The sequence below is a fragment of the Lagopus muta genome, chromosome 15, assembly GCF_023343835.1.
Source record: "Lagopus muta isolate bLagMut1 chromosome 15, bLagMut1 primary, whole genome shotgun sequence".
Taxonomy (NCBI): Eukaryota; Metazoa; Chordata; class Aves; order Galliformes; family Phasianidae; genus Lagopus; species Lagopus muta.
In genome coordinates, this window is record NC_064447.1 from 2,273,659 (window position 1) to 2,296,724 (window position 23,066).

The window sequence follows — 23,066 nt, forward strand, 5'->3', positions numbered from 1 at the left end:
CCCCCCCCTTCCCCCACCACCCATCAGGACATGCCCATCAGGGAGCGGTTGGGTGTAGCTCCGCACCCCTGGGTGCCACCTCCTGGTGCGGCCGCAGCCGATAAGCGGCTCAAAGTCCGGGCGCCAGCGGGGCGGTGGCAGGGAGTCCTGCTGCCACCTATGGGGCTGTCAGCACAGAGGGTGGCACTGCGGGACGGCGGATGCTGAAGGTTCTGTTTTCACCTTTAATGTTGAGCGGGCTCCGGGCGTCTCAGCAGAGCTCGGGGACACCCGGGGAGCCCCCTCTGTTTGTCCTCGTGGGCTGGGGCGGCTGCAAGCTGAGGTGCACAGTCACTGTGGGATGGGGGCCGGGTGCTGCCATGGGGTTGGGCCCCAGGGCTCAGAGGTTGCTCTCATCCCCGTCCTCATCCCTGCCTGGCAGCCCGTTGTTGGAGCTTGGCGCCAGCCGGTTGCTCTCGTTCAGCCGCCGCACGCGGTAGCTCTCGTAATGCACGTTGTGGGTGATGTCCTTGAGGTCCTGCAGGTGGGACCTGCCCGGGGAGCAAGGCATCGTGTTACTCTCATGCACCCCTTGCAGCTTCGGGGCGCCCAGAGCCAGCTGCCCAGCCCGGGGTGCTCTGTGGTGTGACCCCAACCCCGGCTCACCGGATGAGCAGGTCCCGCAGCATGGGGAACTCACAGTGTGCCGGGTTCTCCACTGCAAGGCAAGGCAGAGAGCTGTGGGGTCGGCTCTGTGCCGTGGGGACAGCACCCACCATGCAGGGGTGCACCTCTGGGCGCTGCTCCCCGCGAGGTGCCCTGGTGGCAGCCTGGTCCCGTTCCTTGGGGACGCTGTGAGCTGCCCTTACCTTCGATGATGCCCCACTTGGTCTTGCGGCCCAGCACCCGTTTGCCGTTCACCTGGTGCTCCTGGTCCGCCCCCACCACGGCGAATGGGATCTTCTCCTTTGGGATCCAGGGAACAAGGTCACCCCAGGGTGCCCCCACGCTCCCCCCTGCGCCAGCCTCCCAACACTCACCCGGATCCTATCATTGAGCAACCGGTCATCTGGGTCCTCATCGAAATCCTCCTGCGGGTACACGCTGATGGCGTGGGCCTTCAGGTCCCGTTGGATCTGCAGGACACGGGGTGTAAGGGGCTGCCGGACAACAGCAGGGGGGCAGGAGGGCCAGGAGCCCCCTGTGCCTCCCCTCACCCGCTGCTTGAACTCCTCCCGCTCCTCCAGAGTGAGCGTGTCAGCCTTGGCAATCACCGGCACCACGTTGACGATCTTGCTCAGCCTCCGCATGAATTCCAGGTCGAGGGGACGCAGCCTGGTTGAGGGGGGGGGACAGCTGTCACCTTGCCACCCCTTGGCAGCACCCATGGGTGCGGGGTCACTGCCGTGGCGCTCACCAGTGCCCCGTGGGGGGGATGAAATACACGCAGCCGTGCACCCGGCTGTCCGGGATCTTCCTCTTGCGGGTGATGAGGATCTCCTCGCGCAGGTACCGCTCGTACTGCTCGTTGATGTACTTGATGATGGGCTCCCAGCTGGGGACAGGGGATGGATCAGAGCAGCCCCGTTGGGGTTTAGCCTCTCCCAAATGCCACCACAGTGGCCGTTTCCTACCAGTTGTCGTTGTTGATCTGGTCCCCAAATCCCGGCGTGTCTGTCACCGTCAGCTTCATCTTCACACCCTTCTCCTCGATGACTGTGGGATCAGCGGGATCCGTGCATTAAGCAGAAGCAGGAGACCGAGGTGGGGGTCCCTGCCATCTCACTCGCCCCCCATCCCCTCCCTCTCCCATGGCTTTGTGGACACATTGGTGACCTTACCATGGGTGACTGATTGCAGCTGCACCGTCTTTGGGATGCGCTCCTCCTGGCCAGGCTGTGAGGCTTTGCGGCTCACCTTGGACTTGAAGAGGGTGTTCACCATGGTGGACTTCCCCAGCCCGCTCTGCCCTGTGAGGACATGAACGGCTCCACGTTGTCCCCTCCCATGCATTTATAACCCCCCACCATAGCTCTGCTTGGAAGCACCCCAATCCTGCAGGACAAAGATAGGACGCCCAACTCCTGGTGTGCAGGGAGCACAGCCACGCCACTGCACTATGAGACCCATCCTTCTTCAGTCTCTTGTTGCTTCAGTCTCCCCAAAGCCTGAGTTCCCCAACTCTCTGCCCACACGGTGGCATCAGATTCCCAGCAGCCAAACCCTGCAGGCGCTCACCGACAACCATGATGTTGAATTCAAAGCCCATCTTCATGGTCTTCACCTTCATCTGCTCGAGCACGGCCTCGATCCCCACATACCCAAACAGCTCATGCACCCCACGGTCAGGGGGCAACTCTTGGGGCACGGCCGCTGCCTCCATGCTGCGCTCCTGGGGCTCCAGGCTGCTCCCTGTGCAGGGTGAACACAGTGTCAGCAGGACACCCCAAAACCAGCACCCAGCACACTACCATTCCCAGGAGGACAGCCGGATGCCTTCGGTGCTGCTCACCCTGCTGCCGTTGCCCCAGCAGCAGCCACGCCAGTGGGCACACAGCCCCGGCGCATTCCTGGCAGCCGGCGAGGTGAAGCACGGCAACGGGGCATGCCACCTCCTGGCACCATGGGGACGAGGCTGTCCCTTAGTGGCATCACTGGGGCTCTGCCAACATCCTGGTGCCCACAGCCACCTGTGCCCTCCATCGTGCCCCCCCGCAGCTCCACAAGCGGTGGTGTCACCAGCACGGCCACCAGCACCGCCTCCCCGGTGAACACCTCGCCTCACAGCCTTGGTGCACACAGGGGGCTCTGGGCATGGCACACGATGTGTCACTCCACATCGCTCCCGGCACTGTGGCAGCACTGTGGTGCTGGTGCTGACACACAGCTGGCCCCGAGGAGGTGACAGTGGGTGACAGTAGCGGTGCCATCGCAAGGCCACCGGGTGACTAGCAGCCTGGCAACCACAAGGCATGCAGCCGAGACCCCCGCCCCAGCCTTTGTGTGGTGGCTGACGGCCCCCAGAGCTGTCTGTTCCCCTCCTCCTCCCCCTCCTCCTTCCCTCCTGGCACAGCCATTGTTTGGGTCCTACCTCCGTGATGATGCGCTGTCCCCACTCCCACACAGCCTCCTAAGGATGAGGCTGTCCCCGGTCCCTGTCACCGCAGCACTGCAACCTGGTCCCAACCCTACCGGGCTCAAATACAGGCTGCAGCCTGGCTGCTCCCGCACATGCCCAGCATGGCAATAACCCAGCCTCCCCGCCTCCCCTCCTCTCCCACCCATGCACTGAGTTTGCCCATTCTACGCTCAGCCCCAAGCCCCGCCAGCGGCAATGGGAACCTCAGCACAGTGACACCCTTTCCTCCAAGCATCCCCCCATCACCCCAGCACCCATCGCATGGGTGTCCCGGCTGCACAACTCCAGGTCTCCAAAGGGCAAGGGGAGCACGCGCTGTCACCCACCTGGCATTGGGTGTTCAGGCACCGGGGACCCCTACGCCCAGCACTGCCCACCCCGATGCCGCAGTGCCCCACGGCGCCTGCGTCCCCCGGCCCACGCTGCAGCCTCCCTGCATGGCACATATGTGCCAGCCCATTTCTTGGCACCAGTAAGGCTCGGGCGGCAGCTTGCCGGCACAGCCATGTGCCATGTGGCCTGGAGAAGAGGGACATGCAGCACCTGGCCTGAAGATGCTGGGAGGTGGATGGAGCAGACGTGCAGAAATGGCATCTCAGAGAGGGGGCCCGGGCACCCCTTGCCCACTTGTGGGTGCCAGACAACAACTAGAGCTGGGGACAGCAGCAGCCGGGATGGGATGCCCTGGTGACACCACCCCAGGGTGCTCCCAGGGGGAAGATGTTCCCCTCCAAACCTGACACAGCCCAGCACGAGCCGGGCTCCGGCCGCCCACAGCACCCTCCCACTCAGCTGGGGCTTTCCTCGGAAATGTCAAAACACCAGGACTTCCTGGTGACAGCAGTGACACCCACTCGGCTGGGGGAGGGTGGGTGGAGGGGGGGTGGTGGTGGCAGGGCGCTGCCTGCAGGGCCCTATCCTGTCCTGCCCACCACTCAGCACAGCACCCAACCCCCCATGCACCCACCGCAGCATCACGGTCACCACGACAGATCCGGAACCGAGTAACAGAGCTACTGCTGCATCACCCCACTGTCCCCCCCGCAGCCACCACAGAGTGCTACCTGCTCACAGCACAGCCCTGCACATCCCCTTTCATCCTCTGCTCCCCAAACCCACCCCAAGCAGCAGACCCCCTACCTGCCCCTCACGCCTCCTCACCGCTGGGTTGCAAGGTGCCCACGTCCTCCCACGTCCTCCCAGGTTGGCACCCACACCAGGCTCCCAGCACGGCCGTCACCTCCCACCCTGTGCTGCGCTGTGCCGAGCCGTGCCGATGGCAAAGCCAAGCAGACACAAACATTATCCCTTCATGTGGCCCCGGATAATGGCTCCCTGCAGACAGACCTGTTCCGGGCTAATTGAGAAGGGTTTATTTTCCAGGCTGGGACGGGTAAACCCGGGTTCGTGGTCTCCCAGCATGGTTTAATTACTGATGCGGCGTTAATCGGCATGTTGGCCGGGAAGTCTGTAATAAGCTGAGGGGGTGGAGGTGGGCAGGAGGGGATGGGAAAGGAGCGCGCATCGCCGGGACTGCAGCCCCGTGACCCAGAAGCTCCATTGCACAGATGGAGGGCAATGGGGTGCGGGTCCCCAGCCCATGGAAGAGCCTGCAGTGGCCATGCCGCAGTGGCGGTGCCACGCACAACCCGAAGGGACAGCAGCAACGGTTGTCCCCATGACCAGAGATGCAAGCATAGCCACAAGCAGAAGCAGAAGTGAGAGCGCAGGGCCCTGCCGTGTCAATGGGGACTGAAATCCGGCAGTGACAGCGAGCAGCCCCACGCCACACACCAAGGGACCTGCACACCCACCCTGCCCTTCGCCCCGCGCCCTCGGCCACCCCTACCTCGCTGCACCACGAGCCGGTCACCGCTCACCGGCCGAATAACTCCTGGGGTGCAGGCAGGAGGAGGCTGCAGCCCACGGCCCCTCCTCCGCTCCTCCTCCTCCTCCTCACCCCGGGGCGCTGCGTGGGCGCTGGGTGGAAGTGAAACGGGGCGGCCGTGGAGGGAAGCTCGGCGCTTCCTGAAAAGAGGAGCGCGCCCGGGAGCGCACCGTCCCCGTCCCGGCGCCCGCCCGCTGCCCTCCGGCTCACGCCCACTCCGTGACCCATCCCATCCCGTCCCCAGCACCCGAACCACTGTCCCCAGCGTGTCCCCCAGCGCGGGCGCTGCCGGGCCGGCTCGGCCACGGGCATTGCTGCCGCATGATTCACGCAGCCCCGAGCGGAGGGATGGATGGAGGGATGGAGGGATGGATGCCTTTGCGCGCGTCAGTACTTAAAGCCGCGGCGACGGCGGCATGCGAGACACCTGAGAGAGACAGCAGTGCTCCCCAGGCACACAGACAGCTCTCCCCAGGCACACAAACAGGCGGCCACCGTGGCGTCCGGCCCCGAGGACGGCAGTGCCCTGGGGATGGATGGGGATGCAGCTGAGCCTGGTGCCTTGTGGCCCCGTGCTGTGACCGGGCTCCCCAGGGCAAGGGGATGGAGGGGACACGGGGCGCTGCCAGGTTGCATGGTGGCTCTTGAGCAGGGCACGGTGCCACTCACTGCCACCAACAGCCACACATTCAAGTGGCACCTGGAACACGTGGCCATCACACGTCTCCACTATCATAAAAGCAGCAACCAGCATGGGAACAACGTGGAGATGGGAGCAACGGCTCAGGGATTCTGAGAGGCTTTGACTACTGTGACCACATCCCCACCACCACCAGTCCCCAGCACCAGCAGTGGTGGCATGAGGTGGCAATGTCACACCCAGAGAAAGGACAGAGGGGAGGAGCGAGTCCTACCGTGCTCCAGTGTCACCGTGGCACAGCATCCATCTGCAGCCTGGCCGAGCCCTCGTGGCATCACCAAGCAGCTCCCCACGGTGGGACCGGTGCTGCCGATGTTCCTCAGTGCCAATGGGGTGCCTGGCCCCAGCACCACCCCGCCGAGGAAGGCAGGCTGGGAGCTCACCTGCACCGTCTGTGGCTGTGACACCAGCTTGAAGGGTGCAGCTGGGGGGAGCAGCCCTTCCCCAGGGCCGGTGGCTGCAGTGACAGCCAGGGGGGTCGGGCGAGCCAGGCGGGGGCTGGCACTGAGACTGACCCTGAGCTGGGTGCGGGGCAGCCCTGGGGCCATCTCACCACCTGAAGAGGAGGAGGAGGAAGGCAGGTGGGTGTGGAGCAGGGCAGAGGGGCTGTGGGCACCCCATGGCTGTGTGGGGTGTGGGGCTGGCAGGGGGATTCCTGGCTCCTCGGCGATGTGCAGGTCCAGTGCTGGCAGCGAGCTGTGCCCGGCGGCCACATGCAGGGAACATTCTGCTTCCACTGGGAAGACGCAGCCGTGCGATGGCACTTTCTTCAAGCAGGAGTCGGCAGCCAGGGAGGCTGCAGGAGGCTGGGGGGCCGCGGGGCTCTCCAGGCTGGAGCTGGAGCTGCGCAGGCTCTCACCGTCGCTGCCTGGCCCCGTGTGGCTCTGGAAGGAGGTGATGCTGCCAGGAGCCCGGCCGGCACGGTGCTGACCCCGCAGCAATGGGCTGTGTGGTGCAGGGCCGGGCTGCAGCACCCGGTGGCTCTCGGTGGCACTCGCAGGCAGCGGGGACACAGTGGGGGATCCGGGAGCATCACCTGCATCCTCTGCCTCAAACGACTTCTTGAGGGCTGGGGAGAGACGGAGAGGTGTGAGGGCAGCACTGGGGCTCGATGGCACTGCAACTTTAGGGGCTCCCCCCGTGCACCGGGTGCCAAAGGGCCGTCTGTGAGCCCAGCCCAGATGGGAAACCAGATCGGTGCTGCCGGCCCCTCGGCTTTGTTCCCCAGCACTTATCTGTGGGTTGGTGCCGTGGCTCCCGGCTCCCCGCACCGCACAGTGCCCGCTTTATTCCCCTGTAAGGGATCCGGCCCCACGTAACCAGATCCCTGCCCAAGCTGCTGCTCTCCCCCCACATTCAGCACAGCTCGGCGCAGGATCCCTGCCTTATTCCGGTGCGTTAACCCTGAAGCCTACTGATGGCACAGCCATCAGATGGCACTCCCACCCTACAGCCGTAGTGCCCCTGCCAGGAGGGTTCTGAGCCTCCACCACAAGCAGGCAGATGCATACGGGGGGGTCAGGACCCGTGCTGTGTCCTGGGGCTGAACGCTCCTCGTGCTCCCCCCGTCCATTCGCAGCCCTTTGGGCACCATCGGGGCACTCCACTACTCTGGGAGCTGCTCTCCTCTGGCTGCAGCGCCGCGGTGGGTCTGCATGGAGGGACCCCCCCACCCCCATTAACCCCTCCCACAGGCAGGAAGCGGCAGTGCGGCCCCCCTGGGAACTGCGCTCCTGCCAGATCCGCCCCAGCGGCTCCGTTTGGTGCCGGCTCCCCACGGAGAGCGCCGGGAGCTGAAGCTCCCACGGAGCCCCCCCACCCCCCCGCCGCTCTGCCGTGTGTGCAGCACGAGGCCCCGTCAGCAGCGGGTGATGGGAACGGGCACGGGGAGCGATGGGGATAAGGGAGAAATGGGGATCTGAAGTGATGGGCACAGGGGATGATAAGGACCCAGGGGTAATGGGGACCCGGGGGATGATGGGGACCTGGGGGATGATGGGGACCCTGGGCAAAGAGGCCGAGCTGGGGCTCGGTGCCCCGTCCCCTCCCCAGGTCACCTCCCTGTGCCCGGGGCTGGGCACAGGGGTCAGGGGTCGGGGCGGGGGTGATGCTAATAACAGCTCTGGGCCGGCAGGTATGTTCCAGCCCGGGGCTGCCGGGGAGGGCGGTGGAGAAAGACAAGGGGTTCTGCACCCTCCCCTTCCTCGCGTTTCTCCCACCGCTGAACCCCGTGCCCCCCCCGGTAGGTGCTGCATTCCTCCCGCCGAGGGCAGCAGCCGCCCCAGGTCGGATTTCTCCGCCCGCTCCTCCCCGAGCTGCCCCTTCCCGACCCCGGCGAGCGGCGGAGGGGGGGATTGGGGGGGGGCGGGGAGTTGGGGCTGAAAGGAAGATAAAAAAGGGGGGGGGAAGACAAACACACACCCCCAAAAAAGCCAAGTCTCGCTGTTGCCGGATCCCCCCTCCCCCCCGTCAAAGCTGCCCAGCCCCGTTCGGTTGCACAGAGTGGGAGAAGCCCACGCTCGGTCTCGGGATGCACGCGTGGGGCGGTGCAGAGACACACATGGACCATCCAGACCATTCACACACGTACGTACACGCGGAGATACACGCGGGGAGAGCCTTTCACGCACCCACGGGGAAAAGCGGCTGCGGGTGAGGCTCGGGGCGGGGGGTCCCGACCTCACCTTCGAAGTCGCTGAGGATCCCGTCCAGGTGCTCCTTCACCGAGAGCCGGGCCATGGGCGGGGGGTGGACGCGGGGCCGCCCCGCATGGGAACCGCAGAACAGCGCGGAGCCGGAGCGGAGCAGCGGATCGGGCCGGGACGGCGGCGGCTGCCCCGGGTTGTGCGGGAGAGGAGCGAGAGGAGGAGGAGGAGGTGAAAGAGCGGGAGGAGGAGGGGAGGGCTGCAGGGGGCGGGGGCGGCGGGGGGAGGTACTGCCCGCATCCCGCCCCGGCCGGATCCCCCCCACCCGCATCCCACAGGCGCGGCATTGCCGGCTGGTTCCGGGGGGTCCCGTCCTCTCCGGCCCCATCGCGATGCTGCGGCCCTTTCCCCCCCTGAAAGCCAAGGGCAGAGCTGGGAATCCCCTCCCCGGCCCCACGGAGGGCAGCAAAGGGGTCTCCGACCTGCAATCCCCCTCCCCCCCCCCTCCAAGGGTTGCTCCCAGCGCCCACCCAACCCGGCTCTGTTGGCTGTGGGAGGGGGGGGATGTGAGGACTTTCTGTACTCGCAGTGATTCCCTGCTTGGAAAAGAGGAGAAAAGTGTGAATTTCAGGCTGTGCGTTTAGAGCTGGGGTTTGCTGGGCGTTTGGGTTCCCATGGTGCTGCATCCTGGAGCATCTTTGTCCTTGTCCTTGTCCCAGAGCATCCTTGTCCTGCATCCAGGAGCACCCACGGGGACGAGCCAACTGATCCAATGCCACACTGAGCAGGGAGCAGAGAGTTCCAAGACAATTCCTGCAGCCCTCAGTGAGTTTTGGAGCCACGACTGTTCTGCAAAACCATAAACCTATGATGGGTAAACGTGTTCATCTTTAGGAACGACATTCGGGGCTCTCCAATGGCACAGAGGTGGGCTGGGACCCAACACCGGGGGCTGCTGATACGGCCCCACAGCCACCTCAAGGGGGATTCGGGGAGCACTGGAACGCAGAGATCTCTGCAGCGCCGCTGGAGAAGGTCCATAGCATTCAGCATCCCTGGCAGGAGGGGTCCCAGAAGGGTCTGCAGGCATTTCTGGGGCCTCGCAGAGGGCTTGGGAGCACTTGAGACCTCGCAGGGCCCTTCAGAGGAAGGCTTGGAGTGCTTTCGAGCTGCTGCAGGATATTTCTTTCGGTGCGTTTTCAGCCACTTGAAGGAGTTTCAGAAGAGTTTGGAGGAGCTTGAGAGCTGCTTGGAGCGCTGTTGGCTTTTGGGGCCACGCGGGGGGAGGTTCCTGGGGCAGCCCAGGTGCTCAGTGGATCCGCAGGGTTGGAATCACTCGGGGCGTTTTGGGGCTCCCCAAAGTGCCGAGCTGATTTTAAAGGACTTTTTTTTCAGAAGAGAAAATAATCCTGGCACCCTGCAGAGCTGTTGGGGCCCTTTAGGGATGCTCAGGGAGATTCTGGAGCAGCAGCTGGGAGCAGGATGGAGCGGTTTGCAGCAACGCAGAGGGGATTTTGGAGCCCTTTGGGGCAGCTTGCAGAGGCTCAGAGGAGGCACAGAGATGTGCACAGCTCAGCAAGAGGGTTTTAGGGCATTTCCCGGCCCAAGAGTGGGATTTCTACATCAGTAGAGTGGTTGGAGGAGCTCACACAGCACCCAGCAGGCTGCAGGCAAGGGAAGCTCCATGTCCTCACTTACATCCCCATTGGGCAGCAAGCAGGACACGGGGACAAGAACTGGCTCTGGAAGTCCCTATGCCCATCCCCAGTGCCTTGTGCTCCCCCCCATCCCACCCCACAGACCCCACAAAGTCACAGCAAGGAAGAGCCGAGGACAGGAATGGTAACAGCATTTAATGGGACGAGAATCAAGACATCATTTAAGACAATACTGCTTTCACCCTTTTGGGACTTCCTTCACATACCGGTGGGGAGAGAGGAAGGTTTTCAGGAAGGACAGGTCGGTGTGGTTTTGTTTTTGTTTTTGTTTTTCATAGGGGCTTTAAAGCATGGTGAATGTGCAAGTCAGTGCTTTGTTTGCTTAAAACCTTTTCCTGGTGCTTATTTACAGTTACAGTACCTCTTTGTGAGCGACAGGAAAAAAAGACGATTGTAGGAACTGGGGATCGGTGACCCCAAGTCGAGAAAGGCAGATCTCCAATATTTATATATTTATACATATATATATATATATATATGCTTTTGTGTTATACACAGATACATTTCTCTCTTCTTTTAAAGTATTAAAAAAATGATCAACCTTCGTTCTATAAAAATACCTACTCTACAAGATAGAAAAATTTCCCTCTCCATGTATACACTGATTTACACCCAAAGCTTCTCTGGAAATGTACACGACGTGGCTCCATCCCCAGGCTGGGTGCAGGGCTGTGTCAGATGGCCGTGCTGTGGGGACACGGCGGCTGCTCCGGGCTCAGCTGCAGGGACAGCCCCTGGCTGACCCACGACACAGCGATGCGCTCGGAAGCATTTTGGGGGTCGCTGCTGCTCCCCTGTTTTTTGGGCTGCGTTGATGTTTCCGAAGCTTGGCTAGCAGGAGAAACAGCTGCTCTGTGGGCCTGGTGCAGCGAGAGATCCTGGGGCAGTGGGATGAGTGGCTGCTCCCACGGATGCACCTCGCTGCGGTCACCACGAGCTGCCCGCTGTGAGCGTGGTCTGTGCTTCCCAGCCAGCTGGCACTGAGTTCAGAGACCTCCTGCCCCTGGTAGCACAGGGATGGGCGATGCTGGGTGTGCTAAGAGCTCAGAGCAGCCACCCCATCCCTATCCCCAGCACAGGGTGAGGAGCGGGTTCTCCCTCCGGGATCACAGCCATCACCAGCAGAGCCCCGTTCCGTGCTGGGATGCTGGGGCAGCACACAGAGCTCAGCCCTCACACCACCACCTCCGCCCCAATCCCTGCAAGCAGGATGGAGGGGACGGCTCTGCCATGAGCTGCGCAGACCCTGCAGCAACATCCCACCCTGGAGCCATGGGAGCAGAGGGCAGCGAGCCACAGACAGCAAAATAAATAAGGAGGTGGGTGACACTGCACTCACGCCCTGTCCCAAGGATGGCTGCTCCCCTCTCCGTGCCACCAGCAAATGAGAAGCCAGCGCGCTCTGTGCACGCGACCCGTTCCCAAGCAAAAGCAGCAGGGCAAGGATTAACTGCGCCAGCCGGATGAAGACATTTGCATTAAGTTAATTAAAAAATAATAATCATCACCATAATTCTACAAGTCCAGGACGTGTTTCCCTCTTTCCCACATCTGCCCCGGTGAGTGAGTGTGTCACGGACACTTTGGCAAAGCAGACACCCAGGCTGGGTAGGGCAGCTGGGGAGGGGGGGGGAATCGTTCCAGCTCCATCCCGACCCCTGCAGTTCAGAGGAAGCCCTCCTCACACCCGTGCGGGGCCGTCCCAAATCCTTCCCACGGTTGTCCCCGTTGCCTCCATTTCTCCTCCAGGTTCCCTTTCGCCCCTCGAAGCCGGGTAGGGTTGCAAAAGAACGGAGTCAGACAACAGAGCCTCACTGCTGGCTCTCTGCCCCGCTGCTGCGCCGCCTGATTCCCCACCGATCCGACGCCACGTTTCCTTGGGCCTTCATCAAGAGCAAAGACTGTTGCGAGTCCCTCTTCCTCCTCTCAGAGCACCAAATCCACAGCCATGGCAGAGTGCGCAGCGCGCGGCTCTCGGCCGCCCTTACTTCACCTCCAGGATGGAGGGGTTGGTCTCCATGATGGCCACGATGATCCTGTCGATGTAGTCCTGCAGGCGGAAGTTGATCTCCTCTTGCTTTTGAATTGCTTCCATGAGCTGCGAGGGAGAGAAGGGAGAAGTGGTCGCTGCTGTCTGGGGATGGGAGGAGGGCATCGTTCCATGACTCCACAGGGAGGAGATGCCCTCAGCCAGCAGCCCTGCTCAGCCCTACCCCTGGACTAGAGGTCTCCAGGGCAGCTGTCCCAGCTGCTGGGCTGTTAATGCAGCTGCAGACACACACACACACACACACACTTGTGTTTGCTGATCCAGCCCAGGAAGTGAAGGCAAAGCAGTGCCACAAATTGGAAGGCAGCAGAATCCCCTATTCCCATGAATTAGGCCAAGTCGTAGAATCATCACAGAATCCTACAATGCCCTGGGTTGCAAAGGAGCACAATGCTCATTCAGTTCCAACCCCTGCTGTGTGCAGGTCACCAACCAGCAGCCCAGGCTGCCCAGAGCCACATCCAGCCTGGCCTTGAATGCCTGCAGGGATGGGGCATCCACAGCCTCCTTGGGCAACCTGTTCCAGTGCCTCACCACCCTCTGGGTGGAAAACTTCCTCCTAATATCCAACCTAAACCTCTCCTGTCCCAGTCCCAAATGCTCTTTAAATCATTGTGCTGTCTCATGACAGCTCCCGGGTGGGGTTTTGGAGAGAACTGTACTGCAGCCATGGCCACATGGGCTCCTGTTTGCTGGGTGGGAAGGGGAAGCCCCAGGCACCCCAGGGAGACACGGTCAGAAAGAAGCAGCTCCCTGTGCACGCACCTCATCTCTGGAGACTGAGCTGATCTCTGCCGCCAGGGATTCAGAGAAGGAGGCTGAGAAGAGGTTCTTGGCTCCCTGGATGCTCAGGTTGATGATCTGCCCGTTCAGCTCATCGTTCTGCTCCTTCAGGCTCCTGTTATCCTGTTCACAACAACCACATGTCAGGTGCTGCCTGGTGCCCCCAAACACATCCATCCAACCCCACTGCACAGCTGGGAAAGGCAGGGGCTTTGCAGGGCACTGGGAACAGCACACGTTCTCCTGACTGTGACTGGAGAGCCTCTGGAAATGTGGGACAAGTCTAGGGGACACAGCATGCATGGGTCCTACATACACACAATGCCCTTCAGAGGAAGAATCTGAGCTCTCCTGTCCCTGCACAGGGGAGCAAGAAGCAGCAGGATGCTCCATGCATGAGCAGCTCCTGGGAGGGAGAACCCCACCAACCAAGGAGCCAGGCAAAAGGGGAAACAGCATCCCTTATTGCAGAATGTTTCCTCCCCCTTCCCAGCCTCACCTACCTGCTTAAGCTGCTTGATCTCCTGCTCCAGCTCTGTCTCTCGTGTCCTGCTGTTGTACTCCTGCAGCCCCATGCTGCTGCTCCGGCCTCGCCGTTGCTCACATTCCAGTTTGAAAAGCTGCAAGTGCTCAAGCTGCTTCCTGAGGTCCTCAATGAGCTGCAGCAAAAGGAAGAGGACAGCTGAGTGCTGGCACTGGTTGCAGCCCGTGGGACACACGGGTGGCCTCCTGGCTGGGACCAGCTCCCTCCTGCTGCAATGGGACATGCTGTGAATCCCCACATTATGCCAAAACAACAGCAATTTCTACTCTGAGACCCCAAACTCCATTCCTGCCATGATGGCAGGCACTGCTTGAGCCTCCAGATGGAATTACTTGGAAGAGGTGGCAGGGGTCCCATGTTTTTGGCCCCCAGACATGAAGACAGCTGAGAGCTCTCCCCCAGCCTGCTCTCTTTGCAAGCACCTGCTGGTTCCACGTGCTGCTGCCACAGCTCCTTTGATGCGAGAAAGCAACTGGCAAGGGTGGCACAGCCCTAATGGGTTTCCAGGTGCAGGCAGATGCGCTTGGTTGAATTTTAACACAGGCAAAAGTGACAGATGTTATACAGCTAAGCTGCTGTACTACCTTTCTCCACCCAGACATGACCAAAGGCTCTTAAAATTGGCTTTAAAGATGCTGTTGAAACTAGAGATGCAAAGCTGCCAAGTTTTGGCAAGGCAGGGCTGCAGTGGGCAGCCAAACTCCTCACCTCCTGTGTCGACTCCTTTTCCTTCTGAAACTGGTGCCTCTCGTGGCTCAGCTTGTCCCCCATCTTCCTCTTGTTCTCCTGCTCCTCTGTGAGCTGCACAGTGAGGTCCTCAATCTCGTCCAGCAGCTTCTGCTTCTCCTGCAAGCACACGCAGTGCAGTGGTCACAGGGCTCACTGCCACCCAGCCTGGAGGTGCTGGGTGAAGTTTGTCACCTGCTGGTGCCAACAGCCCCACGCCAGGCATTTCCCTGTTTTCCTATGACCAACCCACCCCGCGCCCAGGCTCCTGGCTTGGCTCTGCCTGTGAGGAAGCCTTTGGCTTTCCAAAAGCCCCAAATGCCACCAGGACACAGCAGTTCTCTCCATCCAGTGCTTACAAGGCCACAGGGCATGAAGACGATGCTGCCTTGGCCACAGCGGGCACTGCTCTGTGGGCTCAGAGGCTGCGAATGGGTGCAATGCTGGAGGGCCTCCAGCTGGGCAGAGCTTTGGTTTCACATCAGTTTTAATCTTACATCCACCACAAGCTCCAACAGAACCACAGTGCAACCTCTGTGCCAGAAGTGAGACCTGCAAGTTCATCATTGGCAATGCTCCCATCTGGCCCTGCCAGGCTGCAGCCTCCCAACCCCGGCACAGGGAGAGGGTCTGTGAGAGAACACAGCATTCTGAAGACTCCACACATGGATCCCAGTGACAGCTGTGTGCCTGGGCACGAAGCAGACCTCAACCCTTCCTGCTGCAGCCGCAGGGCTGTGGACTTGCCTCCAGCAGAGGGCACGAGTCCCTTCCTGCAGCCAGGCCACCCGCTGCTCCAGCTGCTGGCTGCCAGCTCAGGCTCATTGCATTTCTAACACCAGGTTTGCAGCCAGGCACTGTGAACCTGCTTGCAAAGCACTGCCCCGAGGTCAGGCTGTGGTGTCAGTGCTGCTGGGCCCGCCCTGAGCTGTGGGGAGGGCAGAAGCTCTGGCACACACACACACACACACACGCACACACATACACATACGTTCTCACCTCCTCAAGCCTCTCGATGTTGGCTCTTAAACAAGGGACACAAGACCTCAGCTCGCTGTTCTCATCATCCAGCTGCTGCAGCCTGCAACAATAAGGAGACTTGTCAGAAAGTGCAGCAGACTGGGCTGAAGCATCACCAGCAATACCGAACCAGGACCTGCTGGAGGAAAGCCAGCAGTGATTTATCTTTTCACGCCAAACCCTGAGACTTGTACCCTCCCCATTCCCAAGGGAAAAAAGGGAAACCTGCACAACTTGGGCAGGTCCTTTCTCCAGGCCCATGCCCTCCACAACCAGATCAGATGTTATTTTTTTCAACTGAATGCTCATTTTGTGCTCATGGGCAAACCTCAGCATCACACAGCAGGAAGCAGAGCTTCATCTCTGAGTCCTTCAGGTAAAGCAACAGCTATCTGCTGTGCTAACTGTCCCACCACACACACGATTGAAAAAATCAACCAACCAACCAAATGAAGTGCATCTGGGCTTCATTTACTGCAAGGGCTGGACGAGAGCAACATGCATTCTGGAAAGGTGGTAAAAACATCCCCCTGAATAACAAACCTGTCCAATAAATGAGGTCACCTCCCACGCTACTCTTTCCTTGGGAAGCTAAGAGGCTGCACAGAGCTCCCTGCCCAGCCAGCGCCAGTCTGACAGCTCTTCCTTCTCGAGATGGGGTCGAACTCTGCCTCAGTACCCCCTCTGTGCCTCTGAGCAGCCTGCAGCCACGGCACACCCCTGCCAACCCTCCTGCGTCGTGGGCTGAGCCCTCGCCTTCCCTCCCAGCCTGCATCTGCTCAACAGCCATGGCAGCTTTTGGGAGCAGGATCAGACACCTGCCTGCTTCCAAGAGCTGAGTCACATCTGAGCATCAAACGGACTTCCACGGATCTTTCATGCAAACAAGTGCTAACAACCCCCACCTGCACTCACACGCTGCAGGGCAGAGCTGTGGATGGGGAGCAGGAGCTAAACTGAAACCTTATCGGGGAAATCCGAACAGTCTGAGGCCATGCTGGTGGAGGGGCCTGATTTTGGGATGAAGGGAAGGAAGGAGAAGCAGCCAAACCTCAGGGCCTGTACTGATCTGAGGTAATCCTGCCCACGTGCCCAGGAACCCTGCCACCACTCGACCTGCCTGGCCCCACCTGGCCTGCAGGTTCTCGATCTCGATGCTCTTCTCCCTCTCCATTTTGCTCAGCATCTCCCTCTGCTTCTTGATCTCCTCCAGGAGTGTTTGGTCAGCCCTCAGCTCCTGCTCCTTCAGCTGTTCCTCCAGAGCATTCGCTCTGTGGAGAGGAGAGAGATGTCAGAGAGCTTCACTTCTTCCATCAGATGCAGCAAGAAAACAAGACAGCCCACAAAATCCCCAAATAAAATAAGCTGTGTGGTATCCCTGCCCATTTTTCTACCTCTCCACGGTGCATCCAAACCCCTAATAAGGAGGTTAACCAGTGAGAGGGGAAGAGGGTGAGAGCACAGCAATCACTTTATGGCACACCTGTGGGTCTCAGTGCTGGCACTGCCTGAGTTGCGCCACCTCAATCAGAGCCCTGCTCTGGGGAAGCTGCTCAGGATGTGCTTTGCTGGGAGCCTGTGGGCTGTCCCTTAAGCAGCCACTTTGCTCAGACAGGCTTTTGCCAGATAAAGCTATTCTTCAACCAGCAGCAAGTACAAGGCTTGATTAAAAGCTGGCTGACACTTCTGGGCCAAGCTGCTAAAGTGAAAACATTCCCCTCTGCTGCAGAGTTTATCAGGGCTTAGAGAAACCTTTGTCTGAATTGCTTGGTTCCATGACACAGCTGTTACTTAACAGCCTTACAGCCCTATAGATAAATCCTGGAGGGTTTATCTGCGGGTGTAAATATGCTGCTGGAAGAGAGGAGCCTGCCAGCTCAGAGAGGGCAGCCATCAGTTACCGTGGGATCCACAGGGCTGTGCTGCAGCGGGGGCTGAAATCAGTGGGGCTGCGATGGGGCAGAGCAGGCACAGACCCTGCTGCACATCCATCTGAGCAAAGCCCCTCTCCCTGAACAGCCTTCCAGCAAACACAAACCTGCAGCCCCCCTGATCCAACCCCTGGGGCTGCACAGAGAGGTGGGCACACGAGGAAAGACCCACAGAGCTCTGTGTTTGCATGCAGCTGAGCAGAATATTCGCAGGGAGCAAATCCTGGGGATGTGCCCACGAGCCTGAAGAGCACCCATGGAACCCCACGATCCCAAGGAGAGCCTGGCCAGCTCCTTTACCTGTGCACGAGCTGCAGGTTCTCCTGTTTGAGGCGGCTGTGCTGCTCACCATTGGCAGCTGTGTCCTTCTCCAGCTCCGTCACCCGCTTCTCCAGAAAGACCACCTGGGTGGGGGAGAGGCACAGCTCAGCACAGACCCCCAGCAACAGGCAGTGCATCACTCCCAACCCCCCCTCAAAGCAGGAGCCACCCAAAAGGGGACAGCTGCCACCGCAGCCAGGCTTTTGCTCAGATTCTACGTTGGTTTCCCACGTGTCCCAAGTAGAAACATGGGGCCAAACGCCTCCCTGCTTCCCTTCTTCATAACAAGATGCTACAGCAATGCCCAGAGCAAAGGACCCCGGCTGAGTCTCATTCACACCCATGCACAAACAAAGCAGCCAGCAGCACGTCAACAGAGCCTGAACCACTGTGCTGCTGTGCTGGGGAAGCAGGCAAATGAAACTGCAAACAGCCACATGCACGTTTCCCTTTCCCATGCTGCTCCACACAGCTTTCAGCTCCTGACTGCAGAACTAAAAAAAGCCATTTTGAAAGTTTCATCACTGCAGCAAACATTTACGCAAGGCAGAGTTCACTCATCTTTCACTTTCCATCCTTCCCCTTGCTATTCTTAACCAGAGGTGTTCCAACAACAGCCTTCTGGTCCTCCTTGCCCTACCATCCCATGAGGACCAGCACAAAGCCACCAGTGGAAGATGCTGTCACCAGGGCCAGGCTTCTTTGCATGGGGACAGAAGGCTCTCAGGTTATGTCTCCTTCATTCAATGCAGGATTAGAGGCAATGCAGCAAGAGGAGCTTCAGCCCAGCCATCCCAAAGCCCTGCGTGCCACCACTGTGGCACACACAGCCCTGCTCCTCCTACCTTGTCTGTGATGTCCTCTTCTGTGCACTCCAACGTGTCCCTGTAGGACTCCTCCATTGCTCCTCCAGACAGTGTGCTGGTCTGGTGCAGCTGTCTGTAACGCAGCAAAGCCATCCCCACCCACAGCAGGGCGACCATCAGGGCCATCATAGCCAGACAGGGAGACTTCAGCTGACGACACCCACACCATACGGTCCCTTTCCCTCCTTCCCAGCTGCCACCTCCTTCCCTGGTGCTGGCAGAGCACTGCTCCTCATCAGGCAGTCTCTTACCAGAGCCCCAGCAGCGGAGTGCAGACGTGGACACATGCTGCAGGGACTTCACACTGCCATCAGCTGCTCTCGCTCTTTGGAATAGGAGATAAGAGCCCCTGCTCCACACTTTCTCTCTTTAAGAACATGTGTCATCCACTAAAAGGACACAGTACTCTGCTCTTGCCACTGATAAAGTTAACTACTGGGGGCAGTGGATGGGAAGAGAAATAGAACCCTGAGCTTGTTGGGAAACACCTATCTTAGCTGTGCTGCAGCTGAGAGCAGCTAATCATTAGCCAGGCCTTGCGACATCGCTGGCCACAGCTCTGCATCCATCTGAGGGCACTGCCCAGCTCTGATTGGTGCTAATTGTGCCACCGCTGCAATTAGCTCCACTGCTGCATGGCACAAGCAGCACTATTGGTTGTCACAGCACAGCCCTGCAGACCCAGGATGCTGCCTGGAGCAAAGCACTGCTGTTCCCAGTGCAATGTGGGGTCAGAGCCTGCAGCGTGGCACCCGCAGGGCTCACACCATGGCTGGCTCCTCCTGCATGGAGCAGCACACACAGGGTCTGCCAGCAGCAGGGTCAGCTCAGGTTAAGTGACATGTGCCCATGGTTTGGGCAATCCCCTTCCCTCCCCAAAAAGGGCAGTGGGTGTTTCCCAGCCCTACCATCCCCATCCCGTGGATCTCTGCTGCCCCTCTGTGACCCAAGCAGCCTCACTGTGCAGCAGGCAGGCTGACCAGGCTTTGAAACCAGCAAAGGAGGAGGAGAGCAAGAGGTCTCTTCAAACCTAAATTATCCAGTGATTATGTCATCTAGGCTCTGAAACTCACCCTGCTACACAATATGCTCATGCAAATATTCATGAAGCGTGGCTGGCATTTACTGAAGAGACCACAGCTGAGTACCAGGCTTGTTTTGCCTCCTCGCCCTGAGCACATATTTAGATTCTGAAGTCTTGGGCACATTTGTCATTTAAATCATGCCAAGCACAACAGGGACCGAGCAGCAGAGATTTCTTGGCACAAGCAGAACGTGGGTAACAAAAGTCAGGGAAAGAACCCTGACCAAAATAAAACTCACTTCCCAAAAGCAAACATTACGTTATAATTACAGGACCTGCAACAAAAAGTGCTCTCTTGGCTGATCTGCAGGAGCTGGCTCTTCTCTGTGGTTAACATGCAGGGCTGTTCCCTGGGGAGGAGGCACCTCTGCCCCCATGGGGTTAATTCCAATCCTGCCCTCTGCTCTGCCAGGCAGGGGACAGAAGGTGAACCTGACACAGGAAGCATGGGACAGCCTGCTCCCTTCTGCCTTCTTTCCTGCCCGTGTTTTCAACAAAGGTCTCCGAAGTGAGATGAGTGGAAGGAGGAAATTCAATATCAAAGCCTCGCTTCCTTTCCAGGAGGACAGACTTGCTGACCACAGGAAAAATTGGGAAGGGCAGGGCGAGATGATGAGGTTTAGGGCAGCTCCTGAATGCTCGGATTGCTGCACACTGTGCGCTGGAGCACGGGGATGGTGAGGTCTGTGCTTCCAGAGGGAGCGTGGTGACTTTGGGCCCCATCCTAACAAGCTGCCCCTTCCTCTGAGTGCCCAGCCCCTGCTTGGAAAGGGGTGAAGGGAAAGGCAGAGACCTCAGAGGGCAGCGTTTTCCCAAGCAGGGCAGAACAGAGAAGAGATAGGTTGTGAATAAAAGCAGGACACGGCAGGATGGGGAGAGGGGTGCATGGAGACAGGACAGACCCCAGAGCAAAGTGCTGCCTTTCCTGTGCAATCTGGGATAAAAACACCCACCAGGCAAGGGCAGCTGGCACACCAGCAAGCCTTAGGACAGTGCCACAGGGCAGAAAAAGCAGAATAACAGAGAGGTTACCTGCAGCTGACCCCAGAGCTCCCCCTGACCTGACCCATCCCAGCTGCACCCATGAGGCCAAGACCCAAGGGCTGCCCTGAGCAACAGGGAAAAGCCTCCCCTGCTTCTGTCCTGGGAGAAATCGGGCTGGCAGCCACCTCCAGCTGCGGGCACAAGGGAGCAATCTCCAGATCAGAAGAAGGGCTAATGGAAAACAGATCGGAATGAGACCCATTTTTCCCCAAGAAAAGAAGACGTTGTAAACTCATGCTGACAGCAAGTGCGGGCACCCTTCCCACAGCAGCAGTAACCCAAGCACAAGCTTACCTTGCCACCTTCTTGCTGGAGAGTCTTTTATTCGGACTGCAAAAGCAACAAATAACAGGAAAGAGTTAGGAGAGCTGACAGTGGACGGCGAGGGAAACAGGAAACTGCAGGCACTCGGGGCACGTCCTTCGCCCCTGCAACATGCACGGCCACGCAGCCCCACAACCCTCACAATTAGCACTGCTGGGATAACGAACCCGATCAAACACGGCCTGTCCCAGCCCTGAAAGCTGATCCCCAAGGAAGGGGCTAAGAATAGCAGTGAGCTCAGTGGGGCTCTGCCAGCACTGCAGAGCTCCAGCACCCCGTGTCCCTCCGGGTCCCTGCCCGGCTGTGCCACGCACCCCCACATCTCCATCCATTTGTGTGCTTTGCACTGCTTGCTATTACTCTTGCTGAGCTGTATTTGGCTCTGGATCACCAAAGAACTGCTACCAGACTTCAGGAGCTGTTGATCATGGATTTGAAGCACGGGCCCTATGACACCAAGGACGGGGACAAGCCCTCCTTGCTTGGCTCACCGATGGGTTGCTGGTGCTGTGTATGGTGCTGTGCACAACCCCCCCATCTGTGGTGCAACGGAGCACCATGACAGCACAAGCAGCCACATCCCTGCTGCCTCTTCCAGCACCAACTCCTGGCCAGATGTTCCCTTGGCTGCAGCTGCAAGCTGGCAAAAGGAGCAGGGCTCACACGTGCACCCAAACCAACGCTGCCATCCAATTGGTGCCACCAGGACCACAATGCTGGTGGCAACTCAGCACTGCACAGGTGACAGCCAACAGCTCAGCTGGGCTGCATTCCCCAGTGCTTAGCTCAGCTCAAAGAACAACAATAAAAGTCAGCTGGGAGCTCAGTTCTGCCTGGAGCTGCAGCAGTGACATGAGTTCTTCGAAGGAGGAATTAAAAATAAGGCTGGGTGATTTTCTGTCAAAGACACATAAAAAATACAGCTCCTGGGAGACAAGGATCGATGGCAGCCTGCTATCAGGGCTACCTGTGGCTGTGTCAGAGGTGCATCCTCTGAGCCCCATTAGCAAGGAGCAGGAGGAACTGGCAGGGAAGGGGTCATCCCATGTGTGCCGACAGCTGCAGGGTGCCAGCCCATGTACAGCCCATGCTGGGGAGAGGAGGAATATTTTCCTCTGCATGGAAAGCAGAGCCAGCACCTGCGGCTCTCCTAGGAGAGGATGAGATGTGCAAACTCCACTTCAAGGGCACTAAAACAAAGCACAGCTCTCCAAACTGCCCCATTCACAGCTCTGCCAGCCCTGCTGAGCCGCGTCTCTTATGGCTTTGGGGCACACATATCACAGCACCAACTCCCTCTGTGACTTCCAGCCCTTCTTGTAGGTCATATTTGCACGACTTCACACCCACTTACATCCAGCCCCCCCCCTGCTACACCTGATGCTGCACTCCAGCAACAACAGCAGATCCATGCGGGGCAACCCTCCCCCCCCAAGGGAGCCAGACATTTGTGCCATGAAAGCACAGAGCTGAACAAAGCCTCTTCAATTCCTTCAGAGACACCACAGGACCCCATCACACAAGTGGCATTTCAGCTTTGCAGGGGTGAAACCCAAAATGGAGCGGGGCTGCTGGTGCGTGTGGGGAAACCCAGCACTCTCCTCACTGACTGCACAACCTCAGCCCCATCACCACCCCCAGGGCTGCCACTCGGAGGCTCCCAACAGCAAAGGCAGCCACGTGCCTGAGAAAGAGAAGGGACAGAAGTACTGCTAAGAAAGGCCAAGCTCCCATTTGTCTTCCAGCTCTCACCCAAGCTATGGCCCAGGAGAGCTGTCCCTGCAGGATGGACAGACCATGAGCACAGCCTTGGGCTTGAAAGAACACACTGGGTGTGAGCAGAGCCATTATCTCCATCAGCACTGCCATCCCTCCTTCCCCCCAGCGGACTGCAACCACATCTGAACAAGGAAATCAAAGCAGCTATCTCCCACACTTGCCAAATCAGCTGGTGGACCCCAAAAGCTACATTCACCAAGGCCCTGACATCCATCCTACCTATTCACCTATACCTGGCAGTGCTGGGTGCAAGCCGTTTCTATGGCTGCAGAGTCAGTGTCTCCCAGGAGATCCCCAGGTCAGAGAGCTGTGCTGGGGGGGCTGCTGCCATGGCAGGACGGGCTGTGACCATCACTCCCAGGGTGGCAGAAGCACCACAGCCCATCAGCCTGGGGCTGCAGGTTCCCACATAAGCACAGCACTGCTCAGTGCGTGCTGGGTGCTGTATGGGACGTGCATGAGGCCGAGCAGAGCAGCGTGGAAGATTCCCATTGCCTGTTAGCTCCCAGGGCTCAGATTTAAGGC

General features: G+C 59.5%; 2 protein-coding genes across 12 annotated transcripts in view; both read right to left on the bottom strand.

Annotated features, from left to right (window-relative positions):
• Positions 1-13: 13 nt before the first annotated feature.
• SEPTIN12 (septin 12) lies at positions 14-8,568 on the bottom strand. 4 transcript variants are annotated; one of them, XM_048962024.1, is made up of 11 exons: positions 8,391-8,568; positions 5,921-6,775; positions 2,218-2,391; positions 1,821-1,949; positions 1,614-1,695; positions 1,397-1,534; positions 1,197-1,314; positions 1,020-1,115; positions 849-945; positions 646-697; positions 14-530 (listed from the first exon to the last, which is right to left on the bottom strand). In XM_048962024.1, exons 1-11 carry the CDS (start codon positions 8,443-8,445, stop codon positions 380-382), a joined length of 1,947 nt encoding a protein of 648 aa, XP_048817981.1. In that variant the 5' UTR covers positions 8,446-8,568; the 3' UTR covers positions 14-379. The 4 variants fall into 4 exon arrangements, with proteins under 4 accessions (XP_048817981.1, XP_048817983.1, XP_048817982.1 ...); XM_048962026.1 differs by lacking the exons at positions 5,921-6,775; positions 8,391-8,568 and adding an exon at positions 4,968-5,180 and having other exon boundaries at positions 22-530; XM_048962025.1 differs by lacking the exons at positions 5,921-6,775; positions 8,391-8,568 and adding an exon at positions 3,445-3,881 and having other exon boundaries at positions 24-530.
• A 1,615-nt stretch (positions 8,569-10,183) lies between these two features.
• The window catches only part of RAB11FIP3 (RAB11 family interacting protein 3), a 44,791-nt gene continuing 31,908 nt past the window's right edge, over positions 10,184-23,066 (bottom strand). For all 8 annotated transcript variants that reach the window (XM_048962036.1, XM_048962035.1, XM_048962037.1 and 5 more), the window contains 9 exons: positions 20,733-20,768; positions 18,290-18,383; positions 17,424-17,527; positions 16,323-16,463; positions 15,172-15,253; positions 14,155-14,292; positions 13,406-13,561; positions 12,885-13,025; positions 10,184-12,167 (listed from right to left, as the gene is read on the bottom strand). In XM_048962036.1, coding sequence (XP_048817993.1) covers positions 12,054-12,167; positions 12,885-13,025; positions 13,406-13,561; positions 14,155-14,292; positions 15,172-15,253; positions 16,323-16,463; positions 17,424-17,527; positions 18,290-18,383; positions 20,733-20,768 — 1,006 coding nt within the window. In that variant the 3' untranslated portion in view covers positions 10,184-12,053. The remainder of the gene's footprint in view (positions 12,168-12,884; positions 13,026-13,405; positions 13,562-14,154; positions 14,293-15,171; positions 15,254-16,322; positions 16,464-17,423; positions 17,528-18,289; positions 18,384-20,732; positions 20,769-23,066) is intronic.